General features: G+C 38.5%; 1 protein-coding gene across 2 annotated transcripts in view; it reads right to left on the minus strand.

Annotated features, from left to right (window-relative positions):
* Positions 1 to 453: 453 nt before the first annotated feature.
* Positions 454 to 18,725, minus strand: part of neurl1b (neuralized E3 ubiquitin protein ligase 1B) — a 51,412-nt gene continuing 33,140 nt past the window's right edge. For both annotated transcript variants that reach the window (XM_084132844.1, XM_084132845.1), the window contains exons 2-5: positions 13,428 to 13,985; positions 5,616 to 6,317; positions 3,200 to 3,322; positions 454 to 1,738 (exon numbers count right to left, since the gene is read on the minus strand). In XM_084132844.1, coding sequence (XP_083988970.1) covers positions 1,491 to 1,738; positions 3,200 to 3,322; positions 5,616 to 6,317; positions 13,428 to 13,985 — 1,631 coding nt within the window. In that variant the 3' untranslated portion in view covers positions 454 to 1,490. The remainder of the gene's footprint in view (positions 1,739 to 3,199; positions 3,323 to 5,615; positions 6,318 to 13,427; positions 13,986 to 18,725) is intronic.

Genomic DNA, 18,725 nt, shown 5'->3' on the forward strand with positions numbered 1-18,725 from the left:
GAAGCACAACCAAAACAATGTTCTTCTGCGAAATGAATGCAGTTGTGTGATTTTTAACCTCTGGGCCAAAAGTCACAGTGTACCTTTAAATGATCTTTTGTTGTTCTCTGTATGTCTAGAGTGTTACAGTAGTTTTGATTTTGTCTGATTTATTATCTAAGAAAGCTTTTGGTTGCTTTTGTAAAATTTGATTTATTGATATTTAATATTTCTAATCAACAAAAGGGTTCTGTAGAGGAATTGTTTCTATAATGTATTTTTTTTTCTATGCTACTGTAAACAGCGCATTCATTCAGTTTCTCATTGTAAGGAAAGCACATAATAATAATAATAATAATGGTGCATAACCTTCAGAACTGTGGCCAGTTTTATTGACAATAATATGAAACTCATATTCAGCCATATAATTGATCATAAGTTGGTGTCAATCATTGGCAGATTTTCCATCTTACATTTGGTAGAAAACGTACAGTGATGATTTATTGATGGTAATATATGCTCCATTACATGAGTACTTGTATTTATGTAAACAGTTTTACATAATGTCTGTCTCCCATCATCGCCACTGCCGTTTACTTCAACATTACTCTTCAGTATAATGTCCCCTGATGAACACGTCAAACAGCTGTGATACTCACTGGATTGATCAATAATAGCATCTGTACATTTATTTGTATTTAGAAGGGAATTGATTGCAATTTCTACAGTATTTTTGTTTTTCTAGCCTGCTTTTTTTTTTACAGTCCAGAAACAAACAAAAAAGATGACTGTAAATAATAAACCTGTTGTTTAATGTTATTCTGCTCATTGGACAAAATGTCAAGGTAAGGATTTTCCATGTCATAATTTCCAAACATTAAATACAATACCACATCACTCTTTTATATAAACCAATGATTTTTGTTCTTAAGATGCGGTCGTCCAGGTCCACGTCTGAAAGACTTCAGTCAGAAGGACAGATGTGTTTAGTGCTGAGTTTACCTTTAGTTATAAGTGCAACATATCTTCAAACCCTTCAACTCTCATAATGCAAATCTTTCTTCACTTTAACACAGCAATCAGAATGTCAAGCAATAGCATATAAAATCATATTTGTAGCACTGTGTATTATTCACTTACACATTAAAACATTCTTTCCTTTTTATCTCGAGGTCCCACTGAGTTACTTCTTAATTTACACCTATGCAGTAAATCTCAGATATGATTGTCTAATCCATTAGCTGCAGCTTTAGGAACAATAAACACTGTTAAAGGCACTCGGAGTATCTGATCAGAATCCTCAGGATTAATCCTCATAAACCATAAATCATCTTCAATTACATTTGGCTTCAGCTGATCTGTGTTTAAAATATGAGGTGAGAGAAATGCGGACAAGAGCTTAATGCTACACAAATCAAAGCTACATACACAAATATATTAAATACAAGTTTAGTCCAGATATTCAACCACAGCTACCGAGTTTTGCACGGATAGAAAATGTTCTAGTCCCTTCATGGCCTGTAGGTTTTTATGACGTCCTTTATGGGTCTCCGGCAGATCGGACAGCACGCATTGATCTGTCTCTTGAGCCTCAGTCCGCAGTCGTTACACAGACACATGTGTCCACAGGTGTAGATGACGGTGTCCACCTCCTGGTCGAAGCACACGGTGCACTCGCTGCTCTTGAGGCCCAGAGGAGCGTCTGACGAGGACAGAGTCGGGGACACGGGAGGACTGAGAGGAGAGCTGGGAGCCGTCACTGAAAAACAACACACTGTGAACCTGCTGCGGTGGGAAAGAGCACACAACACACAACAGTGCTTCTGGATGTGAAAATAACAACTCATTTAAATACAACTTTAAATATCGCACCACAGAGGCAGAATGAGGACGGTGTTAAGCAAAATGGCTGAAAGCCCATATATACAATTACTTGTTATGTGATATAAATGCTTATTAGTTTTGACCAAGAGGTGTCGCTAACACCAAACTGATCTGGTGTGGTCAGTGTTGGGTAACAATTACACACATAAAGTTTAGTGTCAATATGTGAAATCTTCCCGAGATACATACTCAGCGGAAGTTTGGCATTATGCCATCAAATTTGTTGATGCGGTGTATGATAATGGTTGTGTCTATCAACACGAAATCTATGCCTTTTTGCCAGCATGGTCTGACGATGATCTGACTCGAATTTGGTGGAAATCGACAAACGGTTCGAAAAAGTAGGTTTTTAAAGAAAATCAAAATGTCGGACAGGAAGTTCGGCCGACTATAACAAATTTGGTTTCTATGGTCTCGGCATGACCCAAGGAATCTATTAAGACCAGTTTTATTACAATAGGCAAAATTAATCAAAAGCTATTCGCATTTTAAAAATGTCATTATTATTCGACCACAAAGGGGCCAAGTCTCAATCGCAAGTCTTGAAACTTTTTGAGTAGCCTCAGGGAACGGTGCTGATGACACTTCCCGAGTTTTGTAATGATATGATATATTTGTATTTATTGCAAAATAAGTGTATTGTAAAACGTTCAAATACACAAACAAACAACTTGTTTTAAGATTGTAAGGTGACTGAGTCAATCACATCATTCGCAATGCATCATGGGAGTGGGAGTTGAGCTCCTCTGGCACAAGCATTGCAGCCTGATTGTTAGGGTGTTCTGCACGGTTGCTAGGGTATTGCTCTGTGGTTGCTAGGGTGTTCCGGCTTGTTCCCAGTTTACACCTGGTATTAAGATGCGTTTTGTTTGATCGGATCACAAGTGGACGACACTAAATACAGGTGTAAACGGGTCTAAATGCATAAACATTATGGGAAGCGCTCTAGCCAGACGGGGTTAAAACTTCATCGGCTGGAGACTCAAGTTTGGTTAGATGGAAAGATCTGAAAAACACCCATACATTCATGAGATGTGGGCGTGGCTTTAAAGATGAGCTTACAGGAGCCGGTTTAAGAGGAATAAATGACTGGAGAAAACCTGCATACGTCACCAGAGAGAAGCCTGATGCTTCAATGGAAGATTTTTCAGTAAAGCATTAAAAATGAAACATGCACGGATGAATCATTCACAACGAGATCAGTAACATGCATTTAGAGGCAGGGTGCATTTTCACGTCATGCCGACTCCAATCAGTCATTTCATGATATTAGCATTTTGCCTCCTCCGCGGTTCAAAGTGAATGTGAGCTGATGAAGGAGCTTGTTGAGACTCACCCAGAGACGACTCAGATGCTGATGAGGATCTGTTGACACTGAAAGCCAGATCAGAGTCGCTGTCATCAGGCGTTGATCCCTGAGACACTGACGGGGAGGTGGGGGGGCTGGCCTGAACCGTTCCTTACGGACAAAAAGAGCAACGTTTACCACATCGACTGAACATCTGCCTTTATTATAACCACCAGCAAATCTCCTTCAGCTGACTTCAACAAAACATTAAAGAATGTGTATAGATGAACTATATTACATGTATGTTAGACTTTGTTATTACAGTTATCAGTACAGTTATCAGTACAGCATACATGCCTTGCTAAAATACAATAAAATATCAGCTATGACATGATCACATACTGTGTTAGCATAGAACTGTATAGCATTCTTATTATGGTCCCAAAGAAAAACAATAATCAAATGTTCATCATAATGTAATGACTTGTTCCACCACTGAAATGACTTTTATATTTGCAATATGAAATGCAATATACAGTTGTAATCATAATTCTATTCATAATTTTGAGACAGCCAAAGTCATTAAAAGTTGCATCAGTTGAATTTGGGGAAACCTCTTGAAACATTTGTTGTGTTGAGCTATTTCAATGGCTTTAGTTTGATGTGATCATTGCAAACAGCTGAAAGTCTGTACATTTTGCCAATAAACCTGATTTGCAATGAGGGTTGAATAATTTCAATCACAACTCTAGCATGGCCTCTTGTTCCTTATGACTAAAATTAGAGTTGTCAGCATATTCAATATTCCATTCCAGGTACGAATATCACGTTCTGTTTTCGATACAGTAATATTAAGACATTAATGTGTGCAAATCAATACAGTTGTCCCGTGGTGCGAGTTTTCTCTCTCACACATGTTAGGACTGCATGCTCCTCATCTGATATAATCATGTGGACTGAAATCAGTTTTCCATTGCATTTTCCTCCTTTTTTCAGAATGCCATGCTGTTCTGAATCATATAATTTGACACAAGGGAATTACTTTGGAACACGGGTAAAGGAAAAGCGTCATCCTGAAGTAAAGTCGACTTTTGGACCCGTTTGAATGTGTTAGTTACGGGACGAGGAACCCTGGGAGTGTGATCTCTTTTTCCAGCAATAAAGCAGCTATACAGAATGTGATTAACACATACACAGCCGGCTCACGCTACACACATGAACCAGCACTGAACTTAAGCTGGACTGACTCTATGTTCTTCTAGATCTGCTGTACAGCAGAAACAAACTTTGTTGCATTATTTTCCTGTTATCTCTGTAAAGCTGCTTTGAAACAATCAAAAGCGCTATATAAATGAATGTGACTTAACATGACATAATTATGATGCTTGCATTTGTGTTATTTCATCATTTTGATGACTTCACTATTATTCTAGACAGAAACCTAGATTCTAGATCTGGAAATGCAGAATCTAGATCGAGAAACTCTAGAAAGAAGAACAGAATGAATGGATGTTTCAAACTTCTGACTGGTAGTGTAAAAACATATCATGTGATAAACTATACAGTCAAACCAACATTATTCAGACTCCTTCAACATTTCTCACATTATCAGTTTATTCGCTATAGTTTAGAAAGTGGTGATGAAATATGAGCAGAACTCAGAGTTCTCAGATCAGCTGATATTTGACTGGTTTTGTCCGTCCTTCTGTTAGACTGTCTCACACATGAGTTATGTTGAATATCTGTCAGCTGTTAAATTTAACTACACAATTAGATAATACCAGTTTAGCTCAACCAATCACCAAGCAATGCTTCATTGTGTTCAGTCTGTGTGTAAAAAGAGCATTAGTTATTAAAGAAAACACACTTCAGCAAAACATGATCAGCTCAAAGTGTCCGAATCATTTTTGGTCCCAAATGTTTATAAATATAACAGGTAGTCACTGAATGAAGAATATATGGGCATAATATTTCACAGTTTACTTTATTTTGCTCTCCTCACTTACAGAAATGAACTATAGTGTCCTGAACACACTAGTAAAAAAATATCACAAATTATATCGGTAATACTTTACAATAAGGTTAATTAGTTAACATTAGTTAATGTATAAACTAACATGAACTAACAATGAGCAATACATTTGTTACAGTATTTATTAATCTTTATTAATGTTAGTTAATAAAAATACAGCTGTTCATTGTTTATTCATGTTAGTTCACAGTGCATTAACTAAAGTTAACAAATACAGTCTTTGATTTTAATAACGTATTAGAACATTTTGAAATTAATATTAACTAAGATTAAAAAATGCTGAAGAAGTATTGTTCATTCTTAGCACATGTTAACTGAGGTAGTTAACTAATGAACCTTACTGTAAAGTGTTACCATTATATCTGGTGTCTGAATAATTTTTGGTTTGACTGTATCATGTGATAAAGAACTGTATTCCTCATGAAATCCTACCTAATATCCTGAGTCGGTTCACGGCCCCATGGAGCGTGAAGAAGGCCCACAGAACCTGAGAGGAGTCGACACACAGGAGTCGAGCGCTCGCCCCCCCGTTGACCCCGTGATGCACCTCTCCGTTGGGCATGAAGGTGAAGCTGAGCACGTCTCCGGCCGCCGGCACCGGGAACCCCCTGTACACAACCCAATACTCCTTACGGTCCAGAAGCACCTCCGGGTCGGCCGGCAGGTCCCCAGCGCTGAGGCTGCCGGGGTCACAAGAGGTCATCCCAAAGAGAAGAGCCCCAAAGTAAGGCAAACCCAAGTGGCCCACCTCGACGTAAAGAGTCTCGCCCACCCGAACGGGCCGGTCGCTGAACATCAGAGTCCGACTGCTGTCCAGAAAGTGTGTGCACGCGACAGTGCGGTCGTTGGAGAGGACCACGTCGGGCCCTCGCACCGGGTGGAAGTGCAGGTGTGTGTCGAGCGGGCCTCGGGCCGGCCTGTGGACGGAGGACGAGGGCGTGGAGGAGCTGGAGACGGGGATCAGCGTGTTGTAGTTGCTCAGGTGTAGTGTGGCGAACTTGGCGGCGGCGGCCTGGCTGGTCTCCAGCTGGTTGTTGCTGTAGTTGGCCGAGTCGTGGTTGCTCTGGGGGAGATAGGCACTGAGTCGAGCGGCGCTCAGGCAGCTGGAGCCCACGCTCTCTGCAAACGTGCTCTCTGAGGGAGGAAGAGACCATGAGTCGGCACAAGTAGGGGTGGCTCAATGTAGCACAATACAAAAATGCATCAATATGTATCATGGAGTGTGACAATATGTATTGTGTGTAGTTCACCCCCCCAAAAAATAAAAAAATCAGTTTTAGTGTCAGTACTACATTAAACTATATATAATATATAATGTTGAATATAATGTATAATAATGCGCTGGGGGAATATGTGTGTGTCCTGATAATGCCAGATGTCTGATGTTACCAGTAAAAGTGGCCGACATTATTATAAATATATCTAGTCAGTGACAGAGTTCAAGCATATTCAGACGTGCTCTCTGAGCGAGGGAAGGGAGATCAGCGAGTCGGCACAAATGAGAACAAGTGAAACCACTTCCATCTTTCTGCTCTAATAAAAGCAGTGCATATGAAGCGCCTTTACACTGTCTTCATCTTCCAGGTACGATTGTTGCCGTTGTGATAGAGCTGTGACGTCAAACCCCGGAAGACTAACCACCACTGGTTCCCTCCTGATTCCCTCCAGAAGGGTTTTAGAAGGTTTTTTTTTTTTTTTTTTATGAGTGAAATAAGGTCTGTGGTAAACATAAGTCGATGACACTTGGACGTTTTGTTATACAATGTAAACTACACACAACCGTGCTTGACATTAACACCCACCAGCAAGCCAAATGTTTGTGTATTTCAGCAGTGGCGTGTAACGTAGTCACTCCTACTAGACACTTTGGCGGGTTGAATTCTATATAATATATTTCAATTGTAGTCTTTTAAAAAGGCATCTGTACATATCGATACTGAAATATCTGAAACGCTTCAATACTAATTTTCCACAGAATATATACACGATACCAGCGTCTCTTTCTCTCTCTCAATCTCTCTCGTGATCTCTCCGACACACAAACCCGCCTCTCCTCACTCACTCCATTAATTTGCTCCGGATGAATATTGTTGCTGTTACAGGGCTTGAATTTCAGCGTGGGATTGTGTGTTTTGCACATAATTTTACTCATTCCTGCTGATTTTGTGCTTAAACCCAAAGTGTGACACATAAAGCCGCCTCTCAGGACTAAATTAAGCTCTTTTTTGCTGCTTATTGCCCTTAAACAGTCAAATACACAAAATAATGTCAAAATGCCGGTCTTGGCGAGTATTCATGTAAACACAGTCAGTTCTGTTTAAAGTGAATGTAAACAGTTGAGAAATAAAACGCATGTGTAACAGTATAATGGATCAGTGCATCAGGTCTTAAAGTGACAGCAGCCTAATATTCCTGCTGCCAAATTTTGAGATAAAAAAATTATGAGATAATATTAAAAATATCTATATGGCAGATTTTCCCATGGTATCAATGTCAAAATTGTGGCCAGTGAAAATGCTGAGTGGCTCGTAACTTTAGAAAAACACTAGCCACAGTGACTGATGAGCAAAAAAGTTCATGTCAAGCCCTGCATACACCCATGTTGAAAATGTGAAATTTGAAGCTGTTATGTTAATTTTAAGAAACATATTTCTAATAAGTATCTAGATCAGAGCGTTTGGGGTGTGAGTGTGTGTATTTTTACATTGTAGAACTAAATGTTCAAGTATCATCAGCTTATGTTTACCACAGACCTTATATTACTCATAAATTGAAAAGCCCCATAATAAAACGCCATTGGAGAATCTGGAGGGAACCAGTGGCGATTACTCTTCTGGGTTTAAATGTCACTTTATGAACTCTCAACTTGTTTGTAAAGCTGCCATGTGAATGTTGGCATCTCTAGTAACGGATGACAACCTTTTTGACTTAAAGGCCCCTATTGTCCACAAAAACGTTTGAAGGCCCCGCTCCCTCCACTTATAGTTTTACCCAGTGTTGTATAAAGTACTAGAAAGCAATACTTGAGTAAAAGTACAAGTATCGTACTAGAAAAAGACTTTGGTAGAAGTGAAAGTTACCTTTTAGAATATTACTTAAGTAAAAGTCTTAAAGTATCTGATATATACTATACTTAAGTATCAAAAGTAATTTTCTGATATTTAATGTACTTAAGTAATTGAAGTAAAAGTAATTTATTTTTTTTTATTTTTAAAGCAAGCGGTTAGAGCTTTGATTGTGAACTTTATTGTAGCTTTATTGTGGGGTGGGTGGGGGTGTTGTTGGGATGTAAAAAAATTATCTTGCATCACAATATGCAATATTGACTAATTTGGATAAATATTAGGTACACAAGATAGGCATTCATTTTTCTCAAGAAAAAAAATCTCACCTAATGCTGTAAACATACAGAGAGCCCTATCAGCTGGTAGTATTATTTATGGTTAAACATAATTCAAATTAAATATAATGCGTTTTTTTGTCATAACTTTATTTAATGATACAAGTAAAAATATAATAATATGTAATATAGTACACATATTTAGCTAAATACTCTCCATAGCTCTCTTTTTTTTCTAGCCAACTAACTGTATATTATGTATATTAACTAATATTATGGTCATCAAATGGCTTTCCTGAGGTAAATGTTATGTGACATAATTGTTCTCCAGCTGTTTTACTGACCCTTTCCGCGGTTGAAAAACACTGATTGATCGATATTATGTATGATGAAGATGAATATACATTTCGGTAAGTTGTACTGTTTCTTTTAACATTGTTCATTCGTGTTTATTAGCTAGTTGAGATGATCGGTTCACGTGCGCTTGGGATCTGTCACGTCACGTCACATTTACAAACGCCAAAACAGTATTTATTGTTTGAATTTCGTAATAAAATTTACAGAATCTGAGAGCTGAGATTTTTTTTATATCATAATTAACCTGCTCTGTCTAGTGTCCTCTTTGCTTCGCGATTTTTCTGTGCATGAGAAAATGGATGTGTGGCGTGAGAGCGTGTGAAAAGTGTCAATTGCGTGTGTCTCACGGTGAATGCGTGAGAGTTGGCAGCTCTGGACGGTCGTCTACGATAAGGGGAGGTACTCCAGTAGGTGCTCGTGCTTCCATGGCGGTTTCAGTTGTGCTCTATTTTTTACAGTCTATGGTTGTGCTTCCTCCTCCTTTGGCATGGCAACAAACAACCATTACGCGGAAATAGAGCGCGCGCCGTGCGGAGCGTGCGTAATGCAATCTAGGAGCAGTGATTCGCCAAACATCCCTTATTGCAGTCGCACACATTTCTTCTGATTTTATTTTGTAGTAACGAGTAACGAAGATGCTTAGTGGAAAAATATCGGAGTAAAAGTATATATTTTATCTAGGAAATGTAGTGGAGTAAAAGTAAAAGTTGAAATAAATTTAAATAGCGAAGTAAAGTACAGATACGTGAAATTTCTACTTAAGTACAGTAACGAAGTATTTGTACTCCGTTACATTACAACACTGGTTTTACCCAATAAAATATTTTAGAGCTTTGAATAACTAAAAAAATGCATATGCAACATAAAAATAAACGAATACTAAGATATATCTAGATTTTTTTAGTTGTGTTAGCTTATAATAAAGCTTGTTTTGTTGAGGCCCCTCGTGGGCCCCGGACCCCTGGTGGAGAACCACTGCCATTGGATAAACAACCAGCCTTACTTTAGCTGGATTATATTATGGGCTGTTCAAGGCTATTTACAAAGTAAATCATTATTTCTGACTTCTATTCCATTCAAAATACCGGTATATAACCAGTGTTTAGGATGACGTTTGAAATATGTTTGTAAAATAACACTGATATTTCTCAGTATAGGGATGATAGTCAGTGTCAGTATCGGTCAGACAAGATCAATCCAAATCTGATACTGTCTTATATCATTAGTACAGCTCAAAAAAGGTCAAAAGGCATTATAAAAGCATGCATTATTTTACGTCAATCAATTTATGGCCTGAATCATAAAATAATTGATCAATTGCATTACGTTTAAACAGAGAATATATTTGCTTATTATGTATTAATTTAAAGTGAGATCCAAAAGTGTGAGACCAGTGGTGAAATACTTGTATTATTTGTATCACGAATTATATTTTAAGCATAAACATTTGAATTCAAAGTATAACCAAAACATTTACATAAAATCATTAGGAAATTTGGCAAGTCAAAAAAATAAATAAATAAAAAATACTGTATGTTTTGCAAACCACTGGTGGTCTGGTAAGGATTTCGAGTGGTTTGCAAGTTGATTAGAAAATGTTAAAAATAACAACAACACAGATATATATAATAAACAATTAACTGACTGGGGGCCTATCTTGCACCCAGCGCAATTGACTTTGTTCACCGACGCATGTATCACTCCTATTTTGCACCCGACGCACAGCGGACTTTTCCCTCCACAGACGCATGCCGGTAAACTAGGGAATGAACTTGCGCTCCCGGGGGCGGTTCAGCGAAAAGAGGAGGCGTGATCCGGCGCAAACGTTTCCTGGTGCTATTTTGCAGTTTCAGAAAACAATTCCGCCACAGACCAGGAGAAACCTCGTCTAAAGTCAGTGGTGTGTTATTCAGATGCTATTTTAAGGGCGCATGCTTGGCCATAATGTAGCGTGTGCACAATGCACACACACTTTGCTTCTCTCATCTACACAGACACAGCAGTTCCCATTTTTGCAAACCATACATAATTACAAGGAAAGATATTCTACAATATGGAAATCATTGTTCTGTCCATGAAAATGTGAAAAAATAGGCATAAATCTAGCTTACACATTTACCCAAATTATTATACGCCTGTTTAACCGAAGCTAATTTGGGTGTGTTTCTCCATCCCCAGTGTCACTTCTCTGTGTTTTACGGCCCTGACGAGAACGTCGGTCTCCTCGGCTGTGAACCGCTCCTGCAAATCCGCCGTTATAATAGCAATCCGCCATGGAACAAGCGCGCCTGCTCTTAAAGGGAATGTGAGATGACGCTCTGATTGGTTTATTTCACGTTACACCTAAAAGTAATGTCGCTTCTTCAGACCAACCCATTTTAGATCGGGCGCAAGAGTCATTTATCCCGCCGGTATAATAGATCCGCCCACAAAGTTACTAACGTTTCGCGCTTGATACTTGCGTTTCAGATCGTTAAAATAGAGCCCCATGTGTTTGGTTCAGCTTCACAGCCAGTGAACATTAAGGTTCATTAACTAGACATAGCATGTTAATTTTTAATTACGTAATCAAAAAAATTATGGCCTGACTGTATATATATATATATAGGGTTTAGACTAGTCTAGAGATCATTGTTAGACTATTTAAAACTGTATGATGTAGTTTGGAGGTCTATGATTTTTATTCTACTGTTCCATCACTTGAAATAGATTGAGAACCACTGGTTTAGATGGTGTAATGGTCATGGTCAAATTGCAATGTTTTATCAAATAAGTCATTCCCATCACAGATCGATAAATCTCTCTGCATATTAATCTATCTTCATGATAGAGGGAGGTCTATAGGTCTGTGTTCGGCTCTCTCTCTCTCTCTCTGACCAAACATGGTCAATAATCCAGCACTGCAGAAAAGGATTGAGAAAGAAAGAAAAGCAACACAGATCAGTTCAATGACTCCCATTCTCAGATTTAGGAAGTTTACTTTACCCAAATAGGAAACTTTACAAACAAACAAACAATGTTTAGTTATGAAAATCTATGTGATCTCAGTGTTTATCCATAAAGTCTGTAGTAGCACACACACATTTGTGTACCGTACAGACACTGATGTCCAGTATACTGAACATTGAGAGCGTATATCTATACTTTTTCTCCACGTTTACATATTTAATGATTGTAGTCTAGTGATTATTCAGTCTCTGACGTGTGATGTTTTCATGGCTGTATCTTGATTTGCAGTGTGACGTATCCCAGATGACCCTTCTCTGACCTGCTTACAGCTGCACAGCTTCATGAACACCAGTGGCATACGCTAGACATTAGCATTAACATTAAGCTCTGTGGAACGCTTGATTCTGATCGCTCCGTCCAGCGGTGTATTACTCCTCCATAACAACCAGTGAAGCTGATAACAGGCTCGTCCGGGAACTGAGGTCGGCCCTAAACACTCGCTGGGAGCGGTTTGTTGCTTTTGGTGAGATAATACAGTATTCAGACTCAGATGTATGTATATTGTATTAGAGATGCAGTGATACTACGTTTCTCAGCCGACACCGATAACCGATTATTCAGAATGAGATCTGTCGATACTGAAAGTTTGATTTTCCTAAGGAAAAAACTCTAATACTGTAAACTATAAAGGGAATCTTCTCATTTTATACATTATTATAATATTAGAGGTTAAAATTAACAGCAGAGCCCAAAATATTATATTCAACAGCAGTTTATCTTCAGATATAATAATTACACTCAAATAAAAGCTGAAATGTTTGTATACAGCTCAGTTGCACACAAAACTGTGTGTGTGTGTGTGTGTGTGTGTGTGTGCTTGTACAACTATCTTTGTGAGGACCAGTTTGAGTTTTAGACCATTGGAGTGAGGACAAAGAGAGTAAAGTGAGGACATTTTAAAGGCCTGTTTGAGGGTCAAGACTTGGTTTTAGGGATAAGGTTATAATGAGGTTAAGGGTCGGTTTAGGGTCAGGGGTCGGGTTAGGCACTTAGTTGTGAAGGGTAAGGTTAGGGTAAGCGGCTAGAGATTACATTGTGTCAATGAATGTCCTCATAAAGATAGATGTACAAGAATGTGTGTGTGTGTGTGTGTGTGTCTGTGTGTGTGTGAGACTCACCGAGCAGCGTGACCTCCTGTGTGATGCCATAGATGTCTATGATGTGTGTGTGTGTGTGTGTGTCTGTGTGTGTGTGTGTGTGAGACTCACCGAGCAGCGTGACCTCCTGTGTGATGCCGTAGATGTCTATGATGTGTGTGTGTGTGTGTGTGTGTGTGTGAGACTCACCGAGCAGCGTGACCTCCTGTGTGATGCCGTAGATGTCTATGATGTGTGTGTGTGTGTGTGTGTGAGACTCACCGAGCAGCGTGACCTCCTGTGTGATGCCGTAGATGTCTATGATGTGTGTGTGTATTCGTGTGTGTGTGTGTGTGTGTGTGTGTGTGAGACTCACCGAGCAGTGTGACCTCCTGTGTGATGCCGTAGATGTCTATGATGTGTGTGTGTGTGTGTGTGTGTGTGTGTGTGTGTGAGACTCACCGAGCAGCGTGACCTCCTGTGTGATGCCGTAGATGTCTATGATGGCCCAGATGGGGCAGGAGACGCTGAGGCCGCAGTGGAAGAGCACGGGCTCGCCCTCGTTGATGCTGTAGAAGACCCGCCCGTGCCGGTCCGCCCAGAAGGCCAGAACGCTGTCCCGCACCGCCAGCCTCTCGGGCAGCGCCTTGGCCCAGTACCCCGGCCGGGTCACCAGGTCGGGACAGGCGTATTTGGGGATGTCCGCTAAGCCGAGCTCCCCGGGGTCGGTGCTGGTGAAGCCGAACCTCAGCGCCCCGCTCCAGCCGCTGTGCACCCCCGACAGGAGCAGGCGCACCCTCTCGTACAGCCGCACGGGCCGCTGGCTGAAGGTCACGCCGTGGCAGAAGCTGTTCCTGCGCGCGGCCCGGCGCAGGTGTGTGTCCAGGCGGATGTTCTTGCCCTTGGCGTGCGGGTGGAAGCGGGGCGACCCGAGGCTGAGCGGGGGGGCGGGGGGCCGGTCCACTACACCACTGATGCAGTGCTGACGACTGGCCACCGGGCGGCGCTGCAGGCTGGAGTCTGTGTGAGCGAACGCAATAGAGGACATTACACACACACACACACACATCTGCAAAACCACTGAACACATATGAACGCATTAGAGGACATTACACACACGATCAAAGACACTGCATAATAATGTGATACACACTAATGCCAAACATGATTTATCCATCAACTTATTTGATTAATCTGTTAAAAAACAATAATGATGAAACTGTTTAAATGTAATTGTTTTTTTATTATTATTATTATTTTACTAATAATAACCCGTCTTCAATATACACTGTAAAAAGTGATCAGTTGACTTAACTTTAAAAAAGTGAGGAAACCCATTGCCTTAAAATTATTAAGTAAATAAACTTCATGCGTAATTAAAAGAAAAAAGGTTATGTGGAATTGTCATTAATTATCAATCAATTATGAATTGTCATAGTTATTAAGTTAACTGATCACTTTTACAGTGTAAAAATGCTTGTTTTTTTATATTTTTTAATATCTGGCAAACTAATTATTTATTATTATTGCCACATTCCTCAAATAATAAGTGATCAGTTGACTTGACTTAAAAAAGTGAGGAAAACGACTGCCTTAAAATTATTGAGTAAATAAACTTCATGCCTAATTGAAAAAAAAAAAGGTATGTGGAATTATCAGGGTGACGTAACTTAATTTAATTACGCATGAAGTTTACTTCCTTAATGATTTTAAGGCAGTCGTTTTCCTCACTTTTTTAATTAGTCAACTAAAGATGCCCATGTTTTTTTATGTTTTTGAATATTTGGCAAAATAATTGTTCTTTATTATTATTATTGCCACTTTCCTCGAACAATGACTGTTTTTTACGGTAAAAATGCATAGGTGTCATTTTTTATTATTATTATTTCCTAATTTTGAATATCTCTGTAAATATATGTGGATTTGAAATTTCTTGGGGTTTCTTGACTATTGGTCAAAGTCAGAGACGATGATCACACTGTTTGAAATCTAATTGTTTTCTTTTATAATTGTCACTCTCCTTAAATACCGCCAATGTTTTTATTGCAAATTTGCCTAATATTTTATTATTATTTACTTATATAAAATATGTAAAAAAAAGAAATATATTATTATTATTAGCATTATTAAAGGCCTACATGACATAAAAAGCTGTTTTATAATTTATTCATAATTTCTCCTACTATACATACACCTTTATTAAATAAACACAGCAGGATTCTGAAGTATAAGACTATTCTAATATTTATGTGTTTTTTTTTTTTTTTCAGTTTAAAAATAAAAGTTAAAAGTTCACACAGAAACTCCACAATTTTAGTAATTTTTCAATTAAACTTTTCATCAAAATGTCTGATAATATGATTTAAATTAATAATATTTTACTATACGCTTCTAGCACTAGCGGTACCCTTTTACTAGCGGTCTAAAACTTGTGGATGTCATTGTATTGCCCAAACTGTAGTGAACAGCATAAGTGCACTTTTCCCCCAAACGTTAAGGAGACTAAAAGGCATTATTCCAGGAAACATGGCATATAATCATCAGCACTAATGAGTGTGATGATGACGGTGATGACAGAGCTCCCATAATGCACTGCGCCGGATCAAAGCGGAGCAAATCCACAGCAGTAAATCTTCCTCAGTTCCAGGAACGAGCACTGGACGTGTCTTAAATAGCTCTTCACGAGTGCAGCATATCTGACACAGCTGAATCTCCAGAGTAATGTCTCCGCTATAGTCCACAGCAAAATCACAAGAATAGGAAGTTACGTTAAAAAAAAAAATATATATATATATATATATATATATATATATATTAGGACTATACAGATTTTTCTGCATCATGACAGCATTTTCATGGTAATTGTGCATGGTTAAACTTATTGCACACATTACATGTCGTACTATAGCAGTTAAAGTTAATTATGCATAATTATAAGCAACTAACCCTTCATCAAACCCTAACCCAATAGAAAGTCCATGATGTTTATTAATATTACTCAGTCCTTAATTGTGTAATTGCACTGTAAGAAATAAAGATGAACCCTTGCCTCCTAAAATTTACCGTCATGGATATAGAGATAGTTTATCCAAAAATGAAAATCCTGTCATCATTTACTCGCCCTCAGGTTGTTCCAAACCTGTATGAGTTTCTCTATTCTGCTGAACACACAAGAAGATGTTCTGAAGAAATGAGTGACCAAACAGTTGATTGAACTTCCATAGTATGGAAAAAATAATATGGAAGTCAGTAGCCGTGTTTCCATTACCCTTCAAATTGCGCAAATTGAAATTGCGAATTGAAAATACGCCCAATGGAAACACGTCGATTGCGCAAAAACTCCCATTTATCGCAAAAATGTTTTTACGCTCGCATGAGGAGGTTTTTCAGGCAATTCGAAAAAGAAATATTTCGCAAAACTGCAATGGAAACAGTTTTTGCGCATTTACAGGTCACCTGGCGTAGATGACGCGGTGTGTTTGGACAGAATACGAGACAGAGTTCTTTATTAAACTCATATAAGACAAAATAATTACAGGAATAATGGATTCTAAACCTCAAATAAATGCCACAATCAAGACCTTGAAGCAGATCTGAGGGAGAAACACCCAGAAACTCCTCATATGAGCCGCTCACAAGTATAACAACAAAGTTAAAGATCCTAAAATAAGTGTCATTTTCATTAAGAATTTCTGGTAATTTTTGGGTGAAATACAACCTGGACATTTTTTTGGGAGATTCACACAATTAAAGGGAAATAGTGTTATAAGACAATTATTTCTTCCTTAGTTGTACAGTAGTGTTTAAATGTACATCTGATTCATGCTCTGCTTTTAGCTCTGCCTAAACTACTGTCTATGTAGCGATTAGCTCTAATTGGTTTACAGAAAACATGTGGCACATTTCCCAGGTTCAGCATTATATCTAACAGCAGTTTAGGCATGAAGCAGTGAAACATGCAGCATGTGTTGCTGTATTCTGCCACAGTTATGGGAATTCTTCATGAGGATGTGCGCAACACTGCTATTATGATTAACATTTCCATGGTCTCTCAGAGAAATATAAGTGCTCCGTTTAAAAAACACATTACAAATGAGCAACACGACGCGCTTCATGTTTCTTGACAGAAAAGACACAACATTGTGGGTCTAACAGAGACATAGAGTATAATATATATATATATATATGCAATGATTAATCGTGATTAATTGCATCCAAAATAAAAGTTTGTTTACATAATATATTTGTTTGTAGTGTGTATATATGAATACACACATATGCATGTATATATTTAAGAAAAATGTGCTATTAATATATAAAATATTTATATTTATATATAATATAAATTATGTATAAACATATATACAGTATATACATGCAAATATTTCTTAAATATATACATGCATATGTGTGTATTTATATATACACACTACAAACAAATATATTATGTAAACACAAACTTTTATTTTGGATGTGATTAATCGTTGCTACTTAACTACTACATAACTACTTTCCATTCATTCTGCGTTCACACTGGCAACAAAGCGACACGATCCCTTTCGTCTCAATGGAGAGCTGGTGATTCCCGGAGACGCGAGCGACAGTGATGTAGACGTGTCCAGAAACAACACAAAGGTGAGATATGTTTAACTTTATGCAAATGAAGAGCAACTTCCGGGAGCGAGAGCCATCGCTGGCAGCTTTACTCTCTGTTTGAGAACGGGCCTGAAGTGTCTTTCATCAGCAGATATGAGGCACACAACAGCCCCTGTGATTGACAGAGCTCTCTGCTGGTTTGTGATAGGCTGAGGAGAGATGAGACATAAACGCCACTTGTGAAGCAGAGCGTGGTTTTTTCGTGGCTTCCAAATATAGGCGTACGCTTATCCATTCAGAGCTGAGGATAATGACAACGCCACTGTCCAGTTCATAGACTCTTATCTCTAGCCCTCACACACACACACACACACACACACACACACACGATTCTATAGCTCGCTTTATGCCATCAGTGTTCAGATACAAACAGCATTTCTCAAGCCTCACAGCTGTACAGGGGAAAATTAACCCTAAACCAAACCATGAGTGTTAGCAAGCTAAGTACTAAGCAAACGTGAGCTAAAACACATTATCTGAAGCAGTCGTGCCCTATCAGCTGCTTCCACGAGTCGGTAACACTTTACAATAAGGTTCATTAGTTAACATTAGTTACTGTATAAACTAACATGAACTAACAATGAGCGATACGTTACAGTATTTATTAATCTTTGTTAATGTTAGTTAATAAAAATCCAGCTGTTCATTGTTCATGTTAGTTCACAGTGCATTAACTAATGTTAACAAATACAACGTTTTATTTTAATAACGTATTAGAACATTTTGAAATTGATATTACCTAAGATTAATAAATGCTGTAGAAGTATTGTTCATTCTAAGTTCATGTTAACTTGACTAATGTTAACTAATGAACCTTACTGTAAAGTGTGACGGGCGAGTGTTTGATCTGTGTTATCGTGGCTGGTGTTTCAGACTCGACGCGAGCGACTGCACTTCTGTATCAGCTGAGCTAACGAGCAACTTCACTGTCAGAAAACACACATATGAAATGTCAAAATGTATTAGTTTACAAATAATGAATCATGGTGCAAGACACCGCGTGAAAAAAGTCTTTATTAATCAATGATCTGCTCCTGTAATCATAATTAGTGTTCATCTCAGCTGGAATCTGAAGTTAATTGTATAGTATAGGGTTGATTTTTG

Source organism: Abramis brama (genome assembly GCF_963993115.1).
Source record: "Abramis brama genome assembly, chromosome: 13".
In the NCBI taxonomy this organism is placed as follows: domain Eukaryota; kingdom Metazoa; phylum Chordata; class Actinopteri; order Cypriniformes; family Leuciscidae; genus Abramis; species Abramis brama.